Source organism: Neomonachus schauinslandi, chromosome 6 (genome assembly GCF_002201575.2).
Source record: "Neomonachus schauinslandi chromosome 6, ASM220157v2, whole genome shotgun sequence".
In the NCBI taxonomy this organism is placed as follows: Eukaryota; Metazoa; Chordata; class Mammalia; order Carnivora; family Phocidae; genus Neomonachus; species Neomonachus schauinslandi.
Genome location: NC_058408.1, coordinates 647805 through 671242, shown reverse-complemented (window position 1 = coordinate 671242; position 23438 = coordinate 647805). Strand labels below are relative to the sequence as shown.

The window sequence follows — 23438 nt, the reverse complement described above, 5'->3', positions numbered from 1 at the left end:
AATCCCCATCTCTGTGGGGACACTCCCACACACCCTCCACCACACAACTCAAAAACCTCCTCCATGAAGCTTTTCCTGCTCTCTCTGGGCTCCCCAGAAGCTGGGGGCCCCGCAGCCTGCCAACACCACAGTCGGGCAAACGCCCCCTGCACATTCCACAACCACTGGGAAAGTTTCTCCACATCGCCCATCCCACCTGAGCGGCTCCGGGTTGGAGTCCAGGGTAGTGATCCCAGGACACCCACAGCCTGCCTCCTGTCACCCCAGGAACAAAGCAACACTGCATCGCTAACACCCCCAACTGCGGATGCACCACTCTTCCTGAAGGATGTTTTCTCTTTGCGCTCATAAAAACTTTTGCAAGGGGTCTCCGTCCTGGCCATCTTGGCGGTTGCCCTTGGGAGGGGGAACAAAAAAGTCACTGGAGTCAATCATCTGTAGGCTCCAACATTTCAGGAAAAGGGGACAGTATGTGCCCGGCCCCAAGCAGACCCTGAAGAGGAGCAGACAGGCAGAGATTCGTCGTCCTCGTCAGCACCTGCCTGGCCCGGGGTCACGGTGAACAAAGCACCATGCACATCAGCCCACGCTGGGGCCCACCACGCCAGGGGCAGCTCGCGTGGAAGACAGCGCAGAGAGCACACCCAGCTGCCGCCGATCCAGACAAGTCTGCTATCACAGGGGCAGGCCAGAACAGACTGGTGAAAAGTAAATCATGCAAAGTATTTCTTTAATAAAACTGGCCAGAGCTTGTTTTAAAAACAAACAACTCTCCGAAGGGAACAAGACAGATCACAGCATCATCCCCCCCGACACATGGCAGGGCTGAGGCTCTGAGAGGTCCTACAGCCTGACTCCCTGGTCCAGCATGCTTCCACAAGCCCCGTGCCCCCCAGAGGTGACCAACCCCACGCTGAGGCTGGGAGGCAGGAACAGCCTGCGTCTTCAGGTCCTGGGGGTTGGGAAGCCCACTGGTGCCCCAAACAGCCAAGGAACTGCACTGTCAGTAAAACTCACTAAACCTCACTCTCCAGACATGCTCCCCGATCTCCAACCTCAGCCCCTCACATTAGCCACCCAAGCTCCTCTGGCTCTGCCCTCAGCCGGCGGAGCGGGGGGGGGGGGGGGGGGTGTTGCGGGGGAGCGGGGGGGAGGGGCAGCCAATTCCTCTCTTGGGCATATTTGCCACTGGCTTTGAGGACCCCCCAAAACCACATGTGCACAGGATGGGGTTCTCAAATGCTTCAGCTGCTTATGGGAGGAGATACGTGTCCTGTCCGAGCCTCCGCGGGTCACTCCAACAAGGCACAGAAGCCTAGCGGCTCGAAGCTGAACAGTCAGAGACTGGACCCGGTGCTGGCCAGGTGGCCCAGCTGCACCGTCTCCCACTGTGGGGGGATGTCAATAATTTCAAGAGGGACATCCACAAAGGAGACCAGGTTCAGAGGAAGGTGGCAGACAGGTAGCAGACCGGTGAGGAACCCATAGGCCATCCCACACAGCAGCCTGGGAATAGACACCCGAGCAGACGCGGGTCCTCTGGGAATCCCGGAGAACTTCGGGAGAGCAGACCAGCAGCCTTGTCTCCAGAAGACAAGGTGGGGTTCACATGGGAAAGAACTTTCTTCTTGAGCAGGCATTTCTCCAAGGAAGACATACAAATGGCCAGAAGCACATAAAAAGATGTTCAACATCACTATTCATTATGGAAATGCAAATCAACCTCACAATACCACTTCAAACCCAGTAGGATGCTATTATCAAAGAACAAACACACAAAACACAGAAAATCCCAAGTGTGGAGGAGGATGTGATCGGATCCCTGGGCATTGCTGATGAGAATGTAAAATGGTGCAGCCACAGTGCAAAACAGTGTGGTAGTTCCTCAAAAAATTAAAAATAGAACTACTGTATGACATAGCAATTTCACTTCTGGGTATTTACTCAAAAGATCTGAAAGCAGGGCCCCAAACAGATACTTGTACAGCGGTGTTCACTACAGCATCTGCCACGGCGGCCAAAAAGTGGAAGCAACTCAAGTGTCTGTCCACAGATGAGTGGACAGGCAACATGTGGTCCATCGTGCACGAATATTCCTTAGCCTCAAAGAGGAAGGAAACTCGGACACTTGCTACAACACGGATGAACCTGGAGGACATCACGCTACGTGGAATAGACCCGTCTCCAAAATGCAACTACCGTTTGATTCCACTTACATGAGGAGTGACTCTCAGAGACAGAGAGCAGGTGGTCCCCTCCATGTCTGATGGGGACAAAGTTTCAGTTCTGCAGGATGGAGAGTTCTGGGAGTGGATGGGGTACGGCTGCACAACAGCAAGATTTTACTTAACACCACTGAATAGATACTTAAAAATGGCTACAGTGGTAAAAATTAAGTTACATATATTTTACCACGATTCAACATTTTTTAAAGACAAAGAAAGAACTTTCCAACAAAACGGAATTTTGGGGGTGCCCGGGTGGCTCAGTCATTAAGCGTCTGCCTTCGGCTTAGCTGATGGTCCCAGGGTCCTGGGATCAAGCCCCGCATCGGGCTCTACCCCTTCGCCCTGCTCATGATCTTTCTCTCTCTCTAATAAAGAAATTTTTTAAATCTTTAGAAAAAATTTCAGCAGTTAAAAAAACACATTAACCATGCAGTTACGAAACAACACATTTTTGGAAAATATTTGATAACATGAGAATGCTCACAGTATTCACACACAGACACACACACACAAATGTACTTAGAAAAACGAAAGAAGCATACTAAAATGTTCTCACTGGTTTTCTCGAGGAGGTAAAGATACTGATAATAATTATTTTTCATACATTTGTGGAATTTTTCATGTTCTATATCAAGCACAGTAATTTCAGCAATTCCCCAAAAGAAATTATTATCACCTGTAACATCTTTTAGTAACTGTGGTACACCAAACCCAGCTACAAATTCTTTGTGGTTCCTCCCATCAAGCGGTGGAGTGACTTCCCCCGCCTGCGCCTCTGTGGCCGGCAGGAAGCTGACGGCCACAGGGAGCGCCGAAGGCCCCAGCTGCCACCAGCACCGCGAGTCGGACCGGCAGCTGGTCCCGCAGGTCCCGGCGGGAGCTGCCTGCCTGGCTTCCTTCCAAAATCTTGAGTGGATACACGGTTGCTATTTCAGCACCGCTTTGGGGGTGACTTGCTACAGAGCGACAAAGCTGAAACATCCGCGCCACGCCCACCACAGTACCTGTCCAGGGCGTGCCCGTGGCCTCCTGGCTCCAGGCGCTCCAGGAGCCGTGCCCAAACTCCTCCCGCGCCCGGAGCTGCACCACGTGCCGCATGCCTCTCCAGGCATCGTGGATGATGCAGTGGTGCTGGAGCTCCTGCACCTGCGGGCGGGGGCACAGCGACAGTGGGGTGAGGCCCGGGGGCTCTGGTCAGGCAGCCCTGGGCCACGCTGCCCTTCAGCTGCATGCTCCCTCGGGTCCCGGGAGTGAGAGCTCCAGGCTGCACAGGGACGCTCGGAGCCTCAGGGCGCGACGGGGCTCCCCTGGGCCCGGGCCTGGAAGCTGTAAGTCCCGCCCACAGAACCCTGCGGGCCACGCCCTCAAGCCGCGTGTGGCCCAACTGCCTGCCGCTGTCCTGCGCGTCCTCTCCGACCGGCCTGTGATCCTCGTTCCTATTTGCTGCACGAGACAACTAGGGCTCAGGAGGAGTCAGAGACTCACCCAAGGCCTGCAGGCTGAGTCACAGAGCAGCACCCAGAACCGTGTTCTCCGTTCCCGGGACCCTGAGTACCCCGCCACACTTTACTGTCCGGAAGGAAAAGAAGAATTTACCATCCACGTGGTGAACGTCTTTGACCGTTCAGCCCGGTACCGGAGCTCAAACTGCAGCCTGTAGAAATAGGAGTTCCAGGAGGGGGGGTCTTCCCAGGTGACACTGAGCCAGCGGGGATTTCCGTCCACAGCAGTGACAGTGACGTTGGCAGGCGGGTCAGGCTGCACTGTGGGGGAGGAGAGCAGGCTCCCATGCGGCAGCGAAACAGGCAGCACCCCACCCCAGCGCCCAGACCACTTCCCCGTGCCATCTTGCCAGGGCCCCCTTCCGCCTGCCAGGCCCCTGGCAACGGAGGCCCCAGAAGGCACCAGCTCAGCAAACCCCGGCCCCGCCCGCCCCGCCCCGCCCCGAGCATCTGTGAGGGGCTGTCCGAGGGCACGGGGGCCTCCGGGCTGGGGGACGGGAGAGCTTACTCACGGATTCCGTAGCCCTCAAACGTGTGGGGTCTGCCGGACTTGCTTCCAGCACTGTTGCTGACGCAGAGGGACACGACATACAAGGAGTTGTCTCCCTCCGGGACCTCCAGCAAGCAGGAGAACTTCCGGGACCCCTGGGCATACGGGCACGGCTCCTGGGAGTCCCCCAGCGGGCTGCTCCGGCTGTGGGCACAGGGTGAGGGCAGGCTCGCCACCAGCGTCTGCCCTTACTCAGGGTGGGCGAGGGGAACGGAGACAAAATGCTCCACACCCAGCAGCACTTAGTAGGTCTTGTGATTTCAGTCAATTATCCAACCTCACCAAGCCTGTTTTCTCATTTGAAAATGGGAATATTAGTAATACCCACGTCACAGGGGTTTGTTAGGGTTCACTGACCACGGAGTGAGACATCAAGGTTACTGCCTGGCCCGGCCAGTCAAAATGCTGAGCTGAAAAGCATGGGGGAGCCTCCCAGCCTCGTCCCAATGCAGGTGCCGCAAGGAGTCCGGAGAGGCCCCATCCCCAGCCTCAAGCCTCTAACGAAACGCCTTCCCCTGGGGGACGAGGACAGCCAGTGGAATAGCCTAGCACAGGGCTCGCAGGCTCCCCGAGGAGGTGGGAGCATCTCCAGCCGATGGGCCCGGAAAAGACTCCTGGGTGGCCACAGATAATCAAGGTGAGTCAGACGCGGCCCCACCTGGCCCACTTAACAACATGTGTGGGCGCGGTAGGTGCTGCAGCCACTCAACCTGCCGCTGGGGCCACAGATCACTGCTGACTCAGGTGTAGACCCCGGGCCCAGAACAAACTCTTTCCCTCTGGGCAGCCTGCTCCTCCGTTCCCAGGGGGAGTTAGCGCCTCCATCCCACTAACGCTGAGGAGGTGGGTCACCAGGGAGGGCTTGAGGATGGGCGTCTCTCCAGCAGCCCCAGTAAGTACCGAGCCCAGGGCAGGTGCTGGGGAAGAACGGGTGAGCCAGCCCGGTGGGGCGAGGCTGTAATGTGCACGCACACACCTCTTCCCCGGAGCCTGCGGACCTCCCCCCGCCCAGGCACAGGGTCCCTAGGTGCAGCTCCTCTCCCGCTTCCTCAGTCCAGGACAGGGGAGGTGCGCCACCCAAACCGGCTTTCTGTGGCTAGTCTGGGCGGCCGCCAGCCACGGTGCAGGACACCCTGTCCGGGGACAAACACCCTCCAGGTCCCAGACAATTACACCCACAACCCAGCTTTGGGTTCTGCAGGGTTCCAGTTCTCCCTATGGGCAGCGGTGCCCTTTGCAGATGAACAATGTGCACAGTTCTGCACGGAGACCAGGCCTGACAACTCTCTGCAGACAGACACCATGGAAACCAACCGCCTGCTGAAGTCACTGCTCAGACTTTTGACACTGACTACCCACAGCTCAAACTCCATTACAGACACCTGGACGGAGGGGCCCTGCGCTGGGGACGGAGGCTCCTGTGTTTTCTGCAGCTCGCTGCTCCTCACAGCCGTCCTGGGCTCCTCCCAGGCCCAGCGGTGTCTTCGGGTCCTACACCCACCCTCTCCCCGCCCCAGCCCACTGCTCTAAGGCCTGTCTAGGGGAAAGAGCCTGACAAAAGGCTCCCACCATCAACACTACTGAGGAGCTCTTGCCCTCACAGGGGGGCACCTCTGCATCTTCTTCAGAGCACACCCCAAACCTGACATTTTGGATAAACTCAGACAGACTGGGATCTGATTCCTAGCGGAGCCACTTACAAGCAAGATGACCTTAAAGCAAGTTCATGGATGGCTCAAGCTCAGCCTCTCCAGCTGTTAAACGAGGAAAACGACACCCCCTCCCTCCCCAAGACTGTGTGGTCATGAACGCAGCACCGCCCAGCCGGCAAGTTCTCGGTAGGTCCCCCACTCCCTCCTCCCCATCCCAAAGTGATGACTTCCCAGTGATAAAGTCTGGGAACCACTGGCCAGAAGCCCACTTGCTGTAGTGAGAGCCGTCAGCCCTCGAGGGGCCTCAGTAAGGATGGAGAAGACGGGGACACACAGCCCGGCCCAGATACTCACAACTTCCTCACCAGTAACGTGGCCCTGGTCGTCGGGGAGGGTGGGCGCCGAGGACCCCACTCACAGACTACCTTGCTGAGGGGACTCTTCCGGAAGCAGGTGAGCTGGGGCTCCTCAGGGGGCACTGAAGGGAGAGCACAGCCGGTGTGAGGAGGGAGCATGGCCCTGCAGCCAGCCAGCCCCGAGGCCAAACGGCAGCCCCCCCACACACACACTCGCGCAATCTTCCCAACAATGGTAAGGTAATAAAATTAACCATATTGACCACCAGGGACACTGGGCACAGGGGTGAAGCTGGGAAGGAGGAGGAGCACCCAAACCCCGGCCGCAGGCTGTTACCCGGGCCTCTGCCCTAAGCACTCAGGCCAGGGGGAGGGGGTTCCCCATCAGGCAGATGCCCCCACCCAAGAGGAGGCTCCTCCATCTCACTGCTGGCAGACGTCAGTGGATCTTTCCCCAAATTTGTTGGGCCAAGGAAATAACAGGAGTTTAAAGGGACAGCTGGGACCTGTCTCCTAGCACTCTGAGCTCGCACTCACCGTCCACCAGCAAATGCACGGTTCCGGCCAGGCGGCCGTCCTGGTAACATGAATAGTTTCCGGAGTCACTGAGCTGCACCGACCTCAGAAGCAGCCTCCTTCCCATGGCAGCCCAGCCGCTCTGGTGTGAGCCTGCCACACGGTTCCCCAGCAGCCAATGAACAGTGGCCTTGTCCCCCGGCTCCCCGCCCGGGCAGGTCAGGGTCACACTGGCCCCAGGCAGGCTGGTCACCGTATCGCTCACCACCTCTGTGGAGGGAGAAGACACTCGGTAAGCCTATAGCAGCCTACAGCAGCCGGGAAGGACTTTGCTTCTGATCTGGAAGCCAGGGACTTCAGAACCACACGTCCCTCAAGCCCATCCGCTGGCCCAGGCCACGGCCCCCAGGGGGCCTCCGGAAGCCGCCCCTGGCCACCCGACTCCCTCGGTCAGAAAACACTTGGGGCTCCTGGGTGGCTCAGTCGGCTAAGCATCTGCCTTCGGCTCAGGTCATGATCTCAGGGTCCTGGGATCGAGCCCCGCGTCGGGCTCCCTGCTCCGGGAGGAGTCTGTTTCTCCCTCTGCCTCTCCCCCACCCCATAATCACACACTCTCTCTTTCACATAAATAAATAGAATCTTTTAAAAATGCATAAATAAATAAAAATAAAAATAAATTAATTTTTAAAGAAAAAGAAAAAAGAAACCCCTCAGGGGCCTGCCACTGTCCACAGCATGAATTCCAAGCGTGAGGCCTGGCTCACAGGGCCTTCTGCCACCCATCTCCCCAGCGCTTGCAGGCCTCATCTCTCCCCACGCCCCTCAGAAGGTACAGAGCCCCTCCCCCGCCCCACACGACCTCCTATGTCAGGTCTCAGCCTCAATATCCCCTCCCTGAGGCCTTCCCTCACCCCCAGCTGAATCAGGCCGCCACCAGGTGCGGTCTTCCTCACCCCGTCACCCATCACACGCTGCCATATACCAAGTCTGTATCTGTCTTCTCTCCGAGACTCTAATGCCACAAGAATTGACACCCTGTTTTCTTGTGTTATATTTCAGTGCCTGGCCCACCCTCTGGCACATGACAGGGGCCCACCGGACACACGATGGGGTAGTGACTGAATGAATGCACGCAGATACCCAGCTGGGGCTCACAAGATGCAGGACTACATGAGAAGTCTCAGGATCCCTGGAGCGTCATCGTAGGTGGCCCATTTTACAGACAGTAAGACACAGAGGTCTGCCCAAGGTCACCAGTAAGCTTGCTGCACAACTGGGGTGTGGCCCTCTGTGCGGGGACCCACTCCTGTCTATGAAACCTGTAGGACCACGCTATTTTTATTCTAGGGAGCAAATTAGAAGGTAAAAAATAAATGTGCTCCCTACCCCTGAAAAATATCATGTATGTGCTACTCAAGGAAAATAATATTGAAAATTAAAGGAACAGGTAAACTTTTTTTAGTATAGGTTAAATAGAGTCACAGGATTTGAGATAAAACTAGCCTAACCCATTAATTAAATGAGTCCACCCAGCTAAGGGAATCGAGGCCAGTTTTCATATTAAGCACACTTGGCCCTTCAAACGATTTATTAGCGAGGAGCAGCAATAAATCTGGCCAAAGATTTCAGAAAAGCCCAGCAGGAACCGCCCTCACCTTCTCCCGAGCTCCCAGGCCTGGAGGGCCAGCATCACCGCGTCTGACCTGCTAAGCCTTCTTGCTCGGGAGGACTTTATGTCACACTTGGCAGGCTGTCCCTCCTCCCACCCATCCAAAGCGGCAGCCAGAGGGATAAGGGTCAGCGAGCCCTCCAGGAGGAGAGCACCCCCAGAGCGACCGCTGGACACAGCTCACGGCCTTCAGGTGTCCTCCTCACTTCACCACGTGGAGCCTGATGCCCGCCCCCCCACCGGCACCCTCTGCCCTGAGGCTGGCAGCCTGGGGACAGGGGCAGGGTAGCCGCCGGTCCTTGCCGGGTTTCTTCACCAGAGTCTTGGACTCTGGATGAGAAAGGTAGTTGAATCTCACCATGCAGGGGATCAATTTGGGCAGGTTTCTTAGACCCCTTGGCCTTGATGTTCCCTCCCTTGACATTCCACAAATATTCGAGAAGGCACCCAGCGGCAGGTGCCAGTGAGGAGGACACCGGCAGCAGAGAGACCCTGCCCTCAAGGACAGGAGACGCATTCCCCACAGCAGAACGGGGACACAGGAACCACACTTCCCAACAGCAGCAAAGTCCCAGCCCCCCGAAGCCCAGGTCCCCTGAGGGTGCTTCCCTGCCCAGATGGCTTGAAAGGGCTCTGAAAAGCCCGAATTACAGCACACCCTTCATATGGAATCCTCAATAATATATTTCCAGCGTTTCAGATATGGTTTTTAAAGGTACTCCCAAATACTGAACACACACACAGTAATACATGTAATACACACAGAAGTTAGGAAGCATGAGACACCCCCAGCCCTCGCACAGCCACTGTCCCGGAAGCCCTGCCTTGGCAGTGTTAACAGTTTGGGTGCAACTGTCCTTTACCTTTGACAACAGGTTCACTGCGCACAGACCCCTAATGTTTTCTTGGCCTTGATTGATTTGGAGGCTTTATATAAAAGGTCTGTATGTAGTCTGCTGGAACGTGCTTTCGCCATTCATTTTGGCTCTGGGACTCACCCACCTTCATGCCTGTGACACTCCACTGTGCACTCCAGTAGTTCTCCTGCTCGGCGAGGGCTGGGTGGCTTCCAGCGTCCTGCTGCACCAGGGTGTGGCTACCAACTTTCTCACGTGTGCTCCTGGTCATTTGCCCAGGGCTCTCCCAGAGCAGGACTGCCAGTCCCAGTGCCTGTCTCACGTGTGTCCTGTTCCTTCATGACCAACACGCAGTCAATGTGTGTAGGCCGATGGGCACCAGATGGGTGCGTCTGGCCCACAGAATGATTTCCATCTGTGCCCGATGAGGCTCTGTTTTAGAAGACCCGCCTAACCTCTGCCCCTGAGATCAAGCCACATGCTCTGTGTACGGAGCCACCAGGCACCCCTATCTTTTGTTCGTTTTTTTTTTTTTTAAAGATTTTATTTATTTATTTGCGAGAGAGAATGAGAGACAGAGAGCACGAGAGGGAGGAGGGTCAGAGGGAGAAGCAGACTCCCCGCTGAGCAGGGAGCCCGATGCGGGACTCGATCCCGGGACTCCAGGATCATGACCTGAGCCGAAGGCAGTCGCTTAACCGACTGAGCCACCCAGGCGCCCCTTGTTCGTTTTTTTAAGATTTTATTTTTACCACCCAATACTTCTGATCACCGTATCCATATTTTTACTTCTCCATTTTCCACTCGCTAAAGCAGCTCTAAGGATAAAAGTTAACACAGATGTCAAGCTCACGCACAAACTACCACCACTGTAGGAACTAAGACAGAGATACCGCCGAAGAGGACTGTGCTGGTTGGTGCGGAGCTTCACGATCCCTCATCAGCTGATGAGCAGAAATCAGAATTCACCAGACACAACAGACCCAACAGACACAGGCAGGTTGCACGAAGGTCCACACGTGGCTCATCCTTTCATTGACACTTTACCCAGCCGTGACTGTGAGACAGGGGCTCCCACTAATATTCATCAAAGAACTCAGCGTGTGCTTAATGCAGGTTTAATGTAGGGTGCCCGAGAGGGACTCCAGGGACAGGGCCTCCCCACCGGAAACGGCCAAGAGTGCTAGCCACAGATGACACAGGGGTCTCAATGGTGCTGCTAACCCCCCCCCGCGCCCCCCCCCCCCCAAGCTGCACAGCCCGCCGCAGACCGGAGGAGTGGAGGAGTCGGGAGGAGTCTGCGGAGATGCCGCGGAAAGAAAACAGGAGCCTGGAGCCAGAGGGAGCTCTCTCCTGCTTCTGCACTTGCCCGTTCCAGGAAATTCGCTTCTCTGCCCACCTCCCTCCCCCAGTTCAGACGGAAGCTCCTGCTGGGTGCAGTGACCAGCCTGATCAACAGCAGGGCTGTTCCTTCCCCGCTGGCTCTAACAATGCCCAAAGCACTGGGGCAGCTCAGAGAAATTGCAAATCAAAAGGCTTTTTTTCTCGTCCACAAAAGCAGAGCTGGGGGAGCAACGTAATGGCCACTCCCTCGGCCAAGTAGCTTGAGTAATGGTTTTCTGAATCTTTAAAACTGAGTCACTATTTTTTTTTTTAATGGGGAATGATTAATTATAAACCACCCATTGGCAACTATTGCTTGTCCCAGCCCTTCTTCAAAATGTGTTTCTTCCAGGGCTGCCCGGCTAGCTCAGTCGGTAGAGCATGCAACTCTTGATCTCAGGGTCATGGGTTCAAGGCCCACGTTGAGCACAGAGGGTTACTCAAAAAAAAAAGCGTGCAAACTATGTTTTTTCGAGAACCTGTGAAGAACACTGTGTTAACTATGCTTCTAAAAGCACTCCGTGCAGGCTGGTCAAATACTCAGGAAAGACCCCAAGAAAATAATCGTGCTGATGCCAGAATGGGCAAGGCTGTCCCTCCCCACCCGGCCACCACTCACCGCTGCTCCCGACCATTCTCCGAGCCGGTGCCCACAGCAACCGCGTGGCTGGGCGGGAGCCTCCCAGCGTCCCCTTGAAGGGAGGAAATGATGTCCCCACTGCCCTCCCGGCACCTCTGCCCACCTCTCCAGAGGGTGGGACTGGAAGTGATTTCTTTCTCTTCCTTCCATCTTCCCGCAGTTTTTAGATTTTCTTTTTTTTTTTTTTTTTAAGATTTTATTTATTTGACAGAGAGATAGAGAGCACAAGTAGGCAGAGGGAGAGGGAGAAGCAGGCTTCCCACAGAGCAGGGAGCCCGATGTGGGGCCGATCCCAGGACCCCGAGATCATGACCTGAGCTGAAGGAAGACGCTTAATGACTGAGCCACCCAGGTGTCCCAGTTTTTAGATTTTCTATAAGCTGTATTATTCTCAGAACGAATATATATTCGTTTAAAACAAAGAAGCAACATAGCCTGGGTCTGTCCAAGTTATTCAGTCTCAGGAGGGAGAAGGAGGTGGGGCAGAGCACAAGGGAAGCCAGGGGACAGGGGAGGGTGAGGGTGGGCTCCTCAGGACAAGCCCCTCCAGGTCCGAGAGGGTTCACCCGCCCTTGGGCTCCGTGCCCTGTTACTTGTCACTTTCGCTCTGCTCTACAGCCCTTCAGCTCTGCTGGCCGGGTCCCCTGGTCTGCACAAGGTCATGGTTCCTCCCCATCTGCCCCTGCTTGTCTGCTCCTGGGTGGCCCCTTCTTGCTCCAGCCATTCTTCCAGATGCATCTCCATGGCCCTCACTCCCACCCTGGGTGATGGGGGCAGCAGGGAGGAGCTGGCCTGCACATTCTAGCACTGAACAAAAAGCACGCAACTCAGCACCTGTCCCCGAGCAACTGCTCTGCTGTATGGGGGGCAGGTTGCAAGGCTGTGCCTGCCCCTCCCAAGAACGCAAGGGTTTCTGCGCTCCATCACGGGCAAGGCCAGAAGTCCTCACTCGGGGAGAATGGATAGTCAACACCACTAGGCACCAAGAGTCCTCTTCCTCTTGTCCATACTGTAATGTCAAACCGCACGAAGCCCAGGCCATCCTGAGCTAAGGGTCCCCGACGTGCTGAGGCTCCAGGGAAGGGAGATCTGAGTCGGGGGTCTGATCAGTGGAGTGCCCCTGTTCCATCAGGAGGGAATAGCTGGAAAAGGTGCCAAAAAGTGGAAGCCCAGGGGGGGGGGGGGCACGTGGGGTCCTCAGAGGGTGAGACCTGCCTCTTCAGAGGGAAGGGCACAGGCTTAAGGCCTCCAGCCCCAACAGGAGCCAGTCCCGCTCCTTCCTTCTGTTTATCCTCCAATCCCCTTGAGAATGAGCCCACTGTCCCCCCAGCTCCTGCATAAAGCGCCCTGGAGGCAGAAGACGGCGGGGGGGGGGGGGGGGGCAGTCAAGGACTGGGAGCCTTCTTTGTTTGTCCCAAGGCCAGTGTCAGAAGCAGGACAGCAGTACTCTGCACCCCAGCTTCCTGCAAAGACAAGGGTTCTGAGGAGGATGAGAGCACATCACCTGGGACCGAAATCAGAAGTGTCCACTCCTGAAAACAAAGGTCCCAACATCGCCTCCCTGAATGCCAAAGCACTTGGTGTCGGGTCTCCCGGCCCAACGCTTACCATGAACTATGCATCTAGGAGTGGGGACAGCCTGGTGTGGAAGGGACAGGAGGCCCGAGTCCATCCCCAGTCTTGCCACGATTCACGGGCAGCCTCGGACTCCTTACAGAGCCGCTGGCCGAGCCCCTGTCTCTTTCTCTGTGAAGCGAGGGTTCGGATCCCATTCCTGCCCCTAGCATCTCACCATGTGGAGTCCTCAGCTCTCAGAGGTCAGGAAGCACGTCTGTGTCTGTTCACCTCAGACAATACCAGCTTGAAAACATGGAATTCATCGATAGGTTTATTATTCTAATAGTTGATGACTTTGGTTTGGAGAAGGATGAGAGCCAGGTCCCGGTGCCCTCAGACAAACGCCGCTTCTCTCCCTGGAAAGCGCTAAGGGAGGGCAATTCCCACAACATCCCTGCCTCCCCTTCCTCGACAGGAAGTAACCCCTGGCAACCAATCCCACACCTGCAGGCCCCTCAGGCCCAAGCCATCCCGGTCTCTGGGGTGCTGGGGCCCCACCACCGCTGGGGACTCTGCAACACAGCCCTGGGAAACAGGGCCCCTCCCCGTTCTGGACCTCAGGTTGGGTGCCAGAAACCCAAACAGCTTTGCTGTTTTTCTACTTTTTTCCTCTTCAAATAAACTTGCAAATGTCAATAATCAGAAAAACATGCACACGGAGACATATTTCTCAACTCTGCCTGCAGTTGTTCTTGCCAGCAAAAACACGTTCAGCTTCCCGGCCGCACTTACGTAAGTGGTGAGCGAGCTGCCCAGCACACCGCCACTGAGGACGGGCTTAGTGCGCACCTGCCAATCCCACGGCCCTGGCTTCTGAGCAGGGACTCGGGTCTGGCTGACGGGCCACTGGCAGCGCGGGATGGACTCCAGCCTCTCGGGTTGCAGAGGCCCAGGATTTCAGGAGGGGTCAGAGAGAAAACGGATCCCTTCTCAGCAATAAAGGCCTTCAGTTGAGGGGAGTGGCTGCTGAGAAGTATCCAGAAGGACGTGGGTCCCTGTGTCCAAATGCAGAATTTGGTCCTGGGGAGCCTAGAATACGTCCCCAGTGCTCTCCATCTACCAGCTGAAACACATTTCCTGATTTCCGTGTAATAATCATAATGCTCATTAGCCATCATGAGCACTTAGCATGCCCGGTGATTCGCCCAGGAGCTTGCTGCTCCTCACAACCACCCTGCCAGGAAGGGAAGCTTGTCCCCGTAGCATGATTGAAGCACTGAAGTTCAGAGCAGTTCAGGAACTTGCCAAATTCTAACAGCTGGTGAGGTGGGGAGTCTGCATCTGCTCCAGCTGGGAGTCTCTCTGCCCGGGGCAGGTGCCTCTCTGGGCTCCCCCCGAGCTCCCCCCGAGCTCCCCCTTCTCTGGGCTGCCCACCACCTGTCGGTTCCTGCTCGTCTCCTGCCTTTCTACCCATCACAGAAGCTCCTGGAAGGAAGTCCTAGGTGTGAGGGAGGCGAGGGCAACGGTGCTCCTCAGGCATACCCTCCACCTGGAGTCAGGGCCCAAGCACCCTGACCTTCCCTAAGGAAGCAGTGTGTGACTGCCCTCCCCCCCACACACTCCTGCTCTCACCAGGTCACCCATTCCCATGCCTAAATGCCTAAAGTCCCCAGGTCCCAGGGAGAGGTCAGGCCACAGGCTCTAAGCTGAGGCCCTGCCCCTTTCTCTAACTCAGCCCCCAACCCACCCCCCAACCCGCCTCTTCCCAGCCCCACCTCCCCAGACCCTGACCCCTGCCGGCAGCCCCGCCCCTCCTCTCTCCTGTTTGCAGTCCAGTACCTGCTTGTATTTGCCTTGTATTTGGCAGAGTTGGTGTTTACCTTGGCTCCGACGGGACTACACCCTGCTTGGGGAGAGGAGGCTCCTCAGGACCCATACAAAGGAGGTGCTGGATGCTGGCTCTCAGCCCCGCATGGTGACCAACTCCAGAGAAAAATGTGTAATCCTGCCCCAGAGGCCTCAGAGGTAATCTGCTGTCCAGGCCCGGAAGGTCTGGCCAGGTCACCTCCCCCAGATTATCACCTAATTAGAGGGAAAGACAGGGAAGGAGGGCAAACAGTCCAAGGGCCCCAGAGGCCCAGTGAGATTGACTCTGCCTCGGGCCAGAAAGGGGCTGGGCTGGGGGTGCTGGGCAGAGAGCCACCGTGGGCGCTGCAGCAGGCTAGCTGGGGCCCGGGGCCCGTGGGTCGCGTGGCCGGCCGGGCCGTGTCCACCTCTTGGCTGGCCCTCCCGGAGCACAGCCGTTCCCATCTCTGAACTCAGCCTTGGCGGGAGCCTGGCCCGCTGGGAGGCGGGCGGTGTCTTCTGCGTGCTCGCAGAAGGTGCTGCCTGGCGCCCCGGTCCCAAACGGTACCCACAGCCCACCCCCCTAGACCTGAGGAAGCTAACGGTCTGAAGAGCCGCAGAGCGGTGGTGGCGGGGTGGGGCGGGGGGCGGATCGCCTTCTGCTCCTCATCTGAGTGGTGGCCCCGTGGGCGTGCGCTTTGTGACAATTCACCGAGCTGCACTTCTACGCTGAGCGCTCTTGTCTGTGGGCGTGTGGCGCCGCCACGCACATTTGTATGAAGGCCCCCAAGTCAGCTCCCGAAGTCCCACGGCTGCCTGCGCTCGGGCCTAGGACACGCGCGCACACGCACCTGCGCGCCTCACTGGTCCGTCCAGCTCGCCCCGGGTCCCCAGGAAGGACGCGGTTCCCAACGGGCGGCAGGCAGCTGTGAAGCCTGGAGCTCCCCTGCCTGGGACACTCTGAGACAGGAAGACTCGGCACTGTGAGTGCTCCCTACACCAATCTGCAAAGTCTACCTGATCCTAATAAAAATACCAAAAGGAACTTTTTAGACCGCGACAAGCTGATTCAAAAGGAAAAGTCAGCAAGGGTGGCCAGGATGATTCTGAGGAAGCGGAGGAAGGAGACAGGGATGGGCCCGACCAAACCTTAAAGCAGTATGATACCATCACAAACAGACGAAAGCATGGAAAAACTAGAAATGGCTCAGAAATAACAATAACCGAAAATTGCTTAGTCTGCACTAATGAACTGCACACTTTCAAATGGCCAAGATGATAAATCTGATGTGTATTGGGGCGCCTGGGTGGCCCAGTTGTTAAGCATCTGCCTTTGGCTCAGGTCATGATCCCGGGGTCCTGGGATCGAGCCCCGCATCGGGCTCCCTGCTCAGCGGGGGGCCTGCTTCTCCCTCTCCCGCTCCCCCTGCTTGTGTTCCTGCTCTCGCTGTCTCTGTCAAATAAATAAATAAAATCTTTAAAAAAAAAAATGTTGATGTGTATTTTACCACAATCTTAAAAAAGTAGCTCAGTCTGAGCCCTGGCCACACAGAGGCATGCACATATCCCAACCCGATCCTCCCAACAGTCTCTCAGAGGAGGAGGCCGGTGACACCGGTAGTCAAGGGGGCGCCTGGGTCAGACCCAGGCAACAGGCCTCAGAACGAGCGCTACTAACTACGCACTATGCTGAGAAGCAGGATAAACCCAAGCATCGAAGCGTTTGGCAGATTTGAAAGGTCACTTCTTTAAAATCAGTGGGGGAGGGGCGCCGGGGTGGTTCAGTGCGTTGAGGGACCCGCTCTTGATTTCAGCTCAGGTCGTGCTCTCAGGGTCATGAGATCGAGCCCCATGTGGGGCTCTGCACTCAGCAGGTAGTCTGCTTGAGATTCTCTCTCCCTTTGCCCCTCCCCACTCTAAGTAAATAAATAAATAAAATAAAACCAGTGTGGGGGAAATGGATTATTCAATAAACTATAAAGGGACATTAGGTTATAACTGGGGAAAAAAAGAGTCACACCTCATGCATCAGTCTATGATAAACTCAAAATGGATCAAATATTTAAATGTAAAAGACTCTTCAAGCCACCAGAAAAAAAAAAGAATAATCTTTTAAAATAATATTAGCATAGGGAAGATCTCATTAAGTATGCTAGAACACCTAGACATCGTAGCGATTGGTAAGTTCAACTACATTTTTAAAAAATCTGCATGGCAAACACCATTTCCCCAAAAAAGTCAAAAGACAAATGACGAACCAGAGGAAAATATTCATAAATCACATCATAAAGGCCTAAATTCCTTAATACATGTAAGCAATAAGAAAAAGACCAACAACCCAAATTTTTTAAGTTGGCAATGAATATGAACATGCAGTTCATAGAAACAGGTTAAGCAAATGTCTCTTAAACATGGAAACATATAATCTCACTCAGATAAGGTAAATACTTCGGACAAAGGTGTAGGGACCCAGGCATTCGCTCACTGCCGCTGGGGGTCCGAATTGGTGCAGCTTCTATTCTCTCTCAAAATTACAACCGTACACGGCTTTCGACCCACAGACTCCCCTTTGGGGAACTTGTCCCACCGCTGCCCGTCACGGCAAGACGAGAAACAAGAAGGTGCCCGCCAGAAGGAGATGGGTAACGGACTCTGCGTATCCATGTAATAAGACACCCAGACATTAAGAGGAAACTCTTCATCTGCGCTCTCTCCTAGTCCACTGTGTGCAGTGGTCAAGAGGCCAAGCATAGGGCTCAGACCCAAGTTCCAACCGCAGGGCATCACTTAGGAGCTACGAGGCCTCAGGCTAGCTTCTCAGGCTCTTCAGATCCCACTTCCCCATCCGTAAATTGGAAATGATAAGACTACGCACTTCAAGATGCTGTTGTGAGGCTCACATTCGATAATTAAGGTTAAAACCCCAGCCTTATTTTTCAGACGTACCTAATCTCTCATGAAATATGAGCAATTGGAGAGAGAGAGAGAGAGAGAGAGAGAGAGCGTGTGCAGGAGCGGGGGTGGGGGAGGGAGGGAGAGGGAGAGAATCCCAAGCAGACTCCACGCTGAGTGTGGAGCCTGACTTGGGGCTCAATCCCTCCACCCTGAGATCACAACCTGAGCCGAAACTAAGAGTCCCCGGCTTCATGGACTGAGCCACCCAGGCAGCTCAACAATTCTTATCGCCACCGCATGAGTGTGTCTCCAGTCTTCTGCAGGACAGTCCTCAGGCTATAGCCTCCCCTCCTCCCATCCCAGTGGGCTCCCAGAGTCAATAACACCCATCAAGGCCCATTAATTTTGTGTTGGAAGTCTTGCCTGCCTAGGCTTGAAGTAACCTGCCCCACACTGGGGGGCAGCAAGACACAGGCCTGGAGGGCCCGACCCCACACAGAACCAGCTGCCTCCCCCAGGGCAAGCTCCCTGACAGTGACTGGCACTTGCAAACAGCCCCATGGAAAGGGCTGTGGATGCATAGGGGGGAGAAGGAGGTGTGCACGCGGCCTTCTGCACTGTTCAATACTTAAGACAGGCAGCAGACCCTGCCTGGGCCACACCAAGGCGTGGTGTTGGTGAGCCTCTGCTGTGGATGCTGTGAAGAGTGAAGGTGACCTTGGCGTCACTGTACTTTGCGGGCGGGGGGTAGGGGTGCACTCAGCAGCACATGTGATTTAGTGCAAATAGCAGGGTTCAGAGCTGGGCCTGTCACTTCCTTGCTGTGTGATCTTGGGCAAGTTGTAACCTCTCTGAGCCTCAGTCTCCTCTCGCCCACTCAAGGACTGTTTCAGCAGCTCTCACCTCCACCAACCTGCTGCATCATTTCCATCAGCATGCAAGCAAGCTGACAGTTCAGTCATCTTTCTAGAAATCCCTTTTCTTGACCCCACTTTTCCAGCGGAGGCACACTCCATTTCTTTACCCCCTTTACAGCTCGCACCCTCAAAGAGCAAGCAGCCTGTGCCTGCCGTTCCCAGTTTCCCTGCTCCCATCCTCTCGTGAATCCACTCCCGGCAGCCTCCGGCCTCCACCATTTCACTGACACACCTCCTGCGAAGGTCACCAAAGGCCTGCCTGTTGCTAGGTGCGCTGGTCGGGGCCCAGCCCTGCTCTTGCCTGGCCCCCGCCCAGCAGGACACCGTGGGATGCCGTGGACTGCACCCTCCTCTTCGACAAGCTGTCCTCCCTGGGCTGTCAGACACCAGCTCTCCTGGCTCCCTCCGACTCCACCAGCCTCAGCTCCTCCTCCTCCCCGACCAGCCTGAGAAAGGTGCGCTGGGGCCTCCTCGCTCCTGTCCCCCAGCTACACTCACCTGTGTGAGGCCAGCCACCTCAAGGCTTGGAATGACACCTGCCGTTAACCGACTCCCACAGTCACACCTCAAGCCCAGTCCTCATTCCCAAACTCCAGCTTCCTGCGTCCAGCTCCTCAGCGTCTTCCCGCTGGTTGTCTGATGGAAGTCTCCGTTCCAGTATGTCTGGAACTGACCTCCTGATCTTCCCCTCTAACAAAACCTGCCCGTCCTGCGGTCTGTCCCACATGCACAATGGGTCTAACCCTCAAACATTCGGCTCCGTGCTGAGTAGAAGCGGCGCTCTTCTCTGCCCGCGGTTATCATAATGGCCAAGTAGAGAGGGAAGAGCAACGGATGCTTTTCAGGAAAGACAGCTAGGAGGTGGAGGGACACAGAGAACAGGGGCTGGACAGGCAGCCTGGATGCAGGGCCTCAGGGCCACACTGCTAGGGGGAGAGCCCCGAGACAGAGCCGGCAGAGGGCAGGTCGGAGCGGGGGGAGGGGGGCGGGCGGGGGGGGGGGCCTGCTGATGACCCGGCACCACGCTGGAAAAGGCCGACTCCGCCAAGGACTGCAGACCTCGTTGGATCTCAAGCCCAGAGGAGAGAGTAAAGCACACAGATTAATTACCCAAAGGAAGCCACCAGGGCCTCGCCAGACCAGAGGTTAAAAGCCTTCCTTTGCCACTCCAGCCCTCAAAGATTCTCTTTTAAAGACTCCTACCTTGATGGCAGCTGATGACATGACATTTAGCACTCCCCCACCCAGCTGGTGTCTAAGGGGCACTGAGTGTCCACACGGAGCCCTCGGCTCCAGAACCTAACGGGCCCTCAGTATCAGACAGGATCAGACTGCTAAAGGGGAGGCTGGAATTTCCCTGCCCAAAATGGGAGTATAAGGAATCTCTAAAGAGTTTCGTATTTCCTCCAGGCCTTCGTTCAAATGTCACCCTGTCCATGAGAACATCCCAGGCCCCCCCTCAGAAAGGCCAGTTCCACTGCCCCTACATATGCACACAGTCCCAGGCTCCCTCCCCTGCTGCATTTCTCCCCTTGGGGCTAGTAACCATCATGTTACATATTTAACTCACATCTCCATCAACTGAAGTGCCAGGGAGCCAGGGATTTTTGTCTGTTTTGCTCATTTTTGCATCTACAGTTCTAAGAATAGTATCTGGAACAGTCAAAATACTTTGCTCAAATGCGGGAATTATTAGCTACTCGAACCTCAGCACGCGCTCTGCACGAGGGACTTTTCTATACCTTCTCTCCTTTCATCTTTACAACCACCAATTAAGTATATAATTATTTATATTTTCCAGATGAGGATGGTGAGTCTCCCAGAGGTAAACTCACTCACAAAAGCTCACATCATTTCTACACGGCAGGGTTGGGCAGAGATCTGTCCGGCTCCAAGCCATGAGCACCACCCGTGATGGTGAGCTGTCCCCACGCTGTCCCCCGTGGAGAAGACGAGGTCTGGAGAGGGGTAAAGGAAGCTGCAGCAGGAAAGCTGGGGCAGACACAGGCCAGTGTCGAGCAGAACTTCCCAAAGTGATGGAGATGCTCTGTCCGTGTCCAGGATGCTACCACTACTCACACAGTACAGAGCAACCAAGGAACTTACATTTGTGATCTGACTTCATTATAATTAATTTAAATGGAATAGCCACACCTGGCAAGTGGCTACTGGGTCAGAGGCACGCAGGCCGGGTGGGACAGGGGAAGGAGGGTGCATATTTACAGCGGTGAGCACCCGGTTGCTTCGTGTAATCCTCACAAACACCCAGCACCCGGAGGGTGTGCAGACCCAGTCTGCCGAGGTCATGCGCCTGCCACCTGGGGTCTGGTTCTTCCGTCCGTCCCCATCTCCAGACAATTTGTCTTTGGGAAGTTGGTACCACAAGGCCTCAGACAGCTGGGTTTTCTCAGTCCCTCTCAGGGATTTACTGTTGGCCATGTTCAAGCTCCTTTTAGGGTGGAGTCTGGGTGGCTGGTCCCACAGAGGCCCCATAGGGCTTTACACGGACTCAGTGTTTGCTGAAATGAATAAACAAGGGCAGAGCCAAAGCGGGGAGAGAGATTTCTGGCAACTGGAAGCCTGAGGGGGGAGGGCCTTCCTTCAGCCTCTCAAGCACACACGTGAGCCAGTCATCCCCAGGCCAGCAAATCACAAGCATGTGTAGAAAAGGACACTTCCGAGCCTCACTGCCAGATCTCTCTCTTCAGTAAATCTGGGGTGGGGGCCAAAACTTAGCCAACACAGACACGAATTCTGATACAACTAGATCCAGAACTGCCCTTCTGAGAAATACTGATTTCGGGTGAGGCCAGGAACGCAGGTAGGCACTGGGGGCAGGAAGAAGTCGCCTAAGGGAAGTTCAGAAGTCGAGACAGGTCTTTGAAGAGACTTAAAGCTGTATGTGCTTGTTTGTGCCCCGTCGAGCTCTGCAGAAGGCGGAAGGAACCTGAGTCACCCGTGTCCAGGACTTCCACGCCCAACACCTGAGTCCCCACCGGTCAGGGCCCCCAGACAGCAAGCACACCTGGGCAGGCTGTCAGCTCTTGGGCACGTGGGCAGCCACTAACCACGAGGAAAGCGCGCCTCCCGGCTAGGCGAGCCCCCAGCCTGGAGAACCGGCGGATTTCCCCTCACGCAGCATCAGCCTCTGCTGCCCCCTCCAAAGCGGGACAGTCAGTCATCTGCGGCCTGCTTCCTGGACAATGTCTTTATTTTTATTCCCCAGCTTGTGGGCTGAGTCTGTGTGGGTGTGGGAGGAGGGCTGGGTATTTTCTACTTCTCTGCATTTTCCTTCTGAACTGGGCTTTCACTTCCTCCCCCAACTCTCAGTTCTGCCTTTCCTGGGCTGTCCGGGCCTCGAGACCACCTCGCCCGTCCCTGCAGACCACCAGGCAAATAGAGACTGACTTCAACGGGCTGCCCCTTGCACTGCCTTGCAACCTCTTAGGGGCCAAAGGGTACAGTCACTACGGCAGGAATCCCCCTGGCGCAGGTGCCCTGGGGTGTGGTGTGAGGAGCCACCGAGGCAGCCAAGGGAGCCTGAGGCCTCATCCCCGCCTTGCAGGCCTCTGCACCACAGGGGAACTAGCCCAGACCTCAATTCCCTTCCCCTGGGCCCCTTCTGCCCCAGCCCTCAGCCAGCAGGCATGGCTCTCAGCTGGCCCCCAACACCCCCCAGCTCTGCCTGCAGGGCTAGTTCTACATTTGGGAGTCTTGAGGGTCTACAGCACTGGAGCCATGGAAGGGTGGGCCTCCGCCAAGGACCCGACAACCTCCCATCCCAAACTCTCTGAACCTGTCTCCTCTGGAACAAAGTATATTTTAGATCCAGCAGAGGACCGGGATACAGGTGAAGGTACCTGAGGCTCTAATCAACAGTGACTGCTCCCTGCAGGGGTCACCGTGTGCTCAGAACCCCTTTATTTCCCTCTGCCCAGAGCAAGGGGGTGTCACCATCCAGAAGGCAGAGAGCTCATCAGCCTGTAGCCCTAGAGTCCTCTCTCCCATCAGAGAGAGAGGTCAAGCTGAGGATGTTTGCCCAGGACAGGAGCCAACTGTTCCCAGAAACCTTCAGGCTGCTCCTCACAGAAGCCCTCGGACCCTAAAATTAACCTCTTGAGAAGCAGTGGCCTGCGCTGGACTAGAGGAGAGCCTGGACACACAGCTGGGCATGCTGCCAGAGCCCGGAGAAGGGCCCGGCTGCCAAGGGCTGACTACAGCCAACAGGGGCAGAAGTGCCCACTGCCCTCTGCCTCGCCCCTCCTCTCCTCTGGAAGGAGCCCAGTACGCGCCGGCCCCAAGACGTCCGACTCCCGACTCCGGTTAAATTCCCAGCGCGGGGGCACACGGCTTGCTCGCGCCGGTGTCCGCCGAAGCGAGCGCGGGCAGCGGGACCAGCCCCCTCGCGGTCCGGGCCCTGGGGGGCGGGGAGCCCCTGGCCCCCAAAGCTGACGGCGCGAGAGGCTCTGGTACACAGGACGCCCGGGCGGGAGACCCCAACCCAGCTGGGACCTCTGCCCTCTGTACGGACTGGTGGGGGCGCGGGCAAGGAGGCTCGGACGCGGCTTTCCGAGAACACGCCAAGTCCGGGTCAGCGGGCAGTCCGGCGGCGCTCGCGGCCGAAGGCGCAGGACGCGGTGGGGCGCACAAGCCGCGGGCGGGCGCGCAGCCCGCGCCGGCCGCCCGCGGGGACCTCCGCGGCCACCGAAACGGGGCGCGGGCCGCCCCTCTCCCGCCGGCCGCCCCCGCCCTCCAGCTGCGCGCCCAACTCTTACCCGGCGCCGGGCAGCCCGCTGGGGCCAGGGCGGCCCCCCGCGCGGCCAGCAGGGCTGTCAGCAGCGCGCAGCGCAGGGCCAGCATGCTTCCTCCAC

The 23438-nt window shown here is 56.5% G+C and overlaps 1 protein-coding gene across 1 annotated transcript in view; it reads right to left on the bottom strand.

Moving 5' to 3' along the window:
• IL6R (interleukin 6 receptor) overlaps positions 1 to 23427 on the bottom strand; it is a 41444-nt gene extending 18017 nt beyond the window's left edge. Inside the window, exons 1-6 of the mRNA XM_044916001.1 lie at positions 23343 to 23427; positions 6826 to 7074; positions 6287 to 6410; positions 4243 to 4424; positions 3825 to 3991; positions 3233 to 3374 (exon numbers count right to left, since the gene is read on the bottom strand). Of these exons, the coding sequence (XP_044771936.1) occupies positions 3233 to 3374; positions 3825 to 3991; positions 4243 to 4424; positions 6287 to 6410; positions 6826 to 7074; positions 23343 to 23427 (949 nt within the window). The remainder of the gene's footprint in view (positions 1 to 3232; positions 3375 to 3824; positions 3992 to 4242; positions 4425 to 6286; positions 6411 to 6825; positions 7075 to 23342) is intronic.
• Positions 23428 to 23438: the final 11 nt, after the last annotated feature.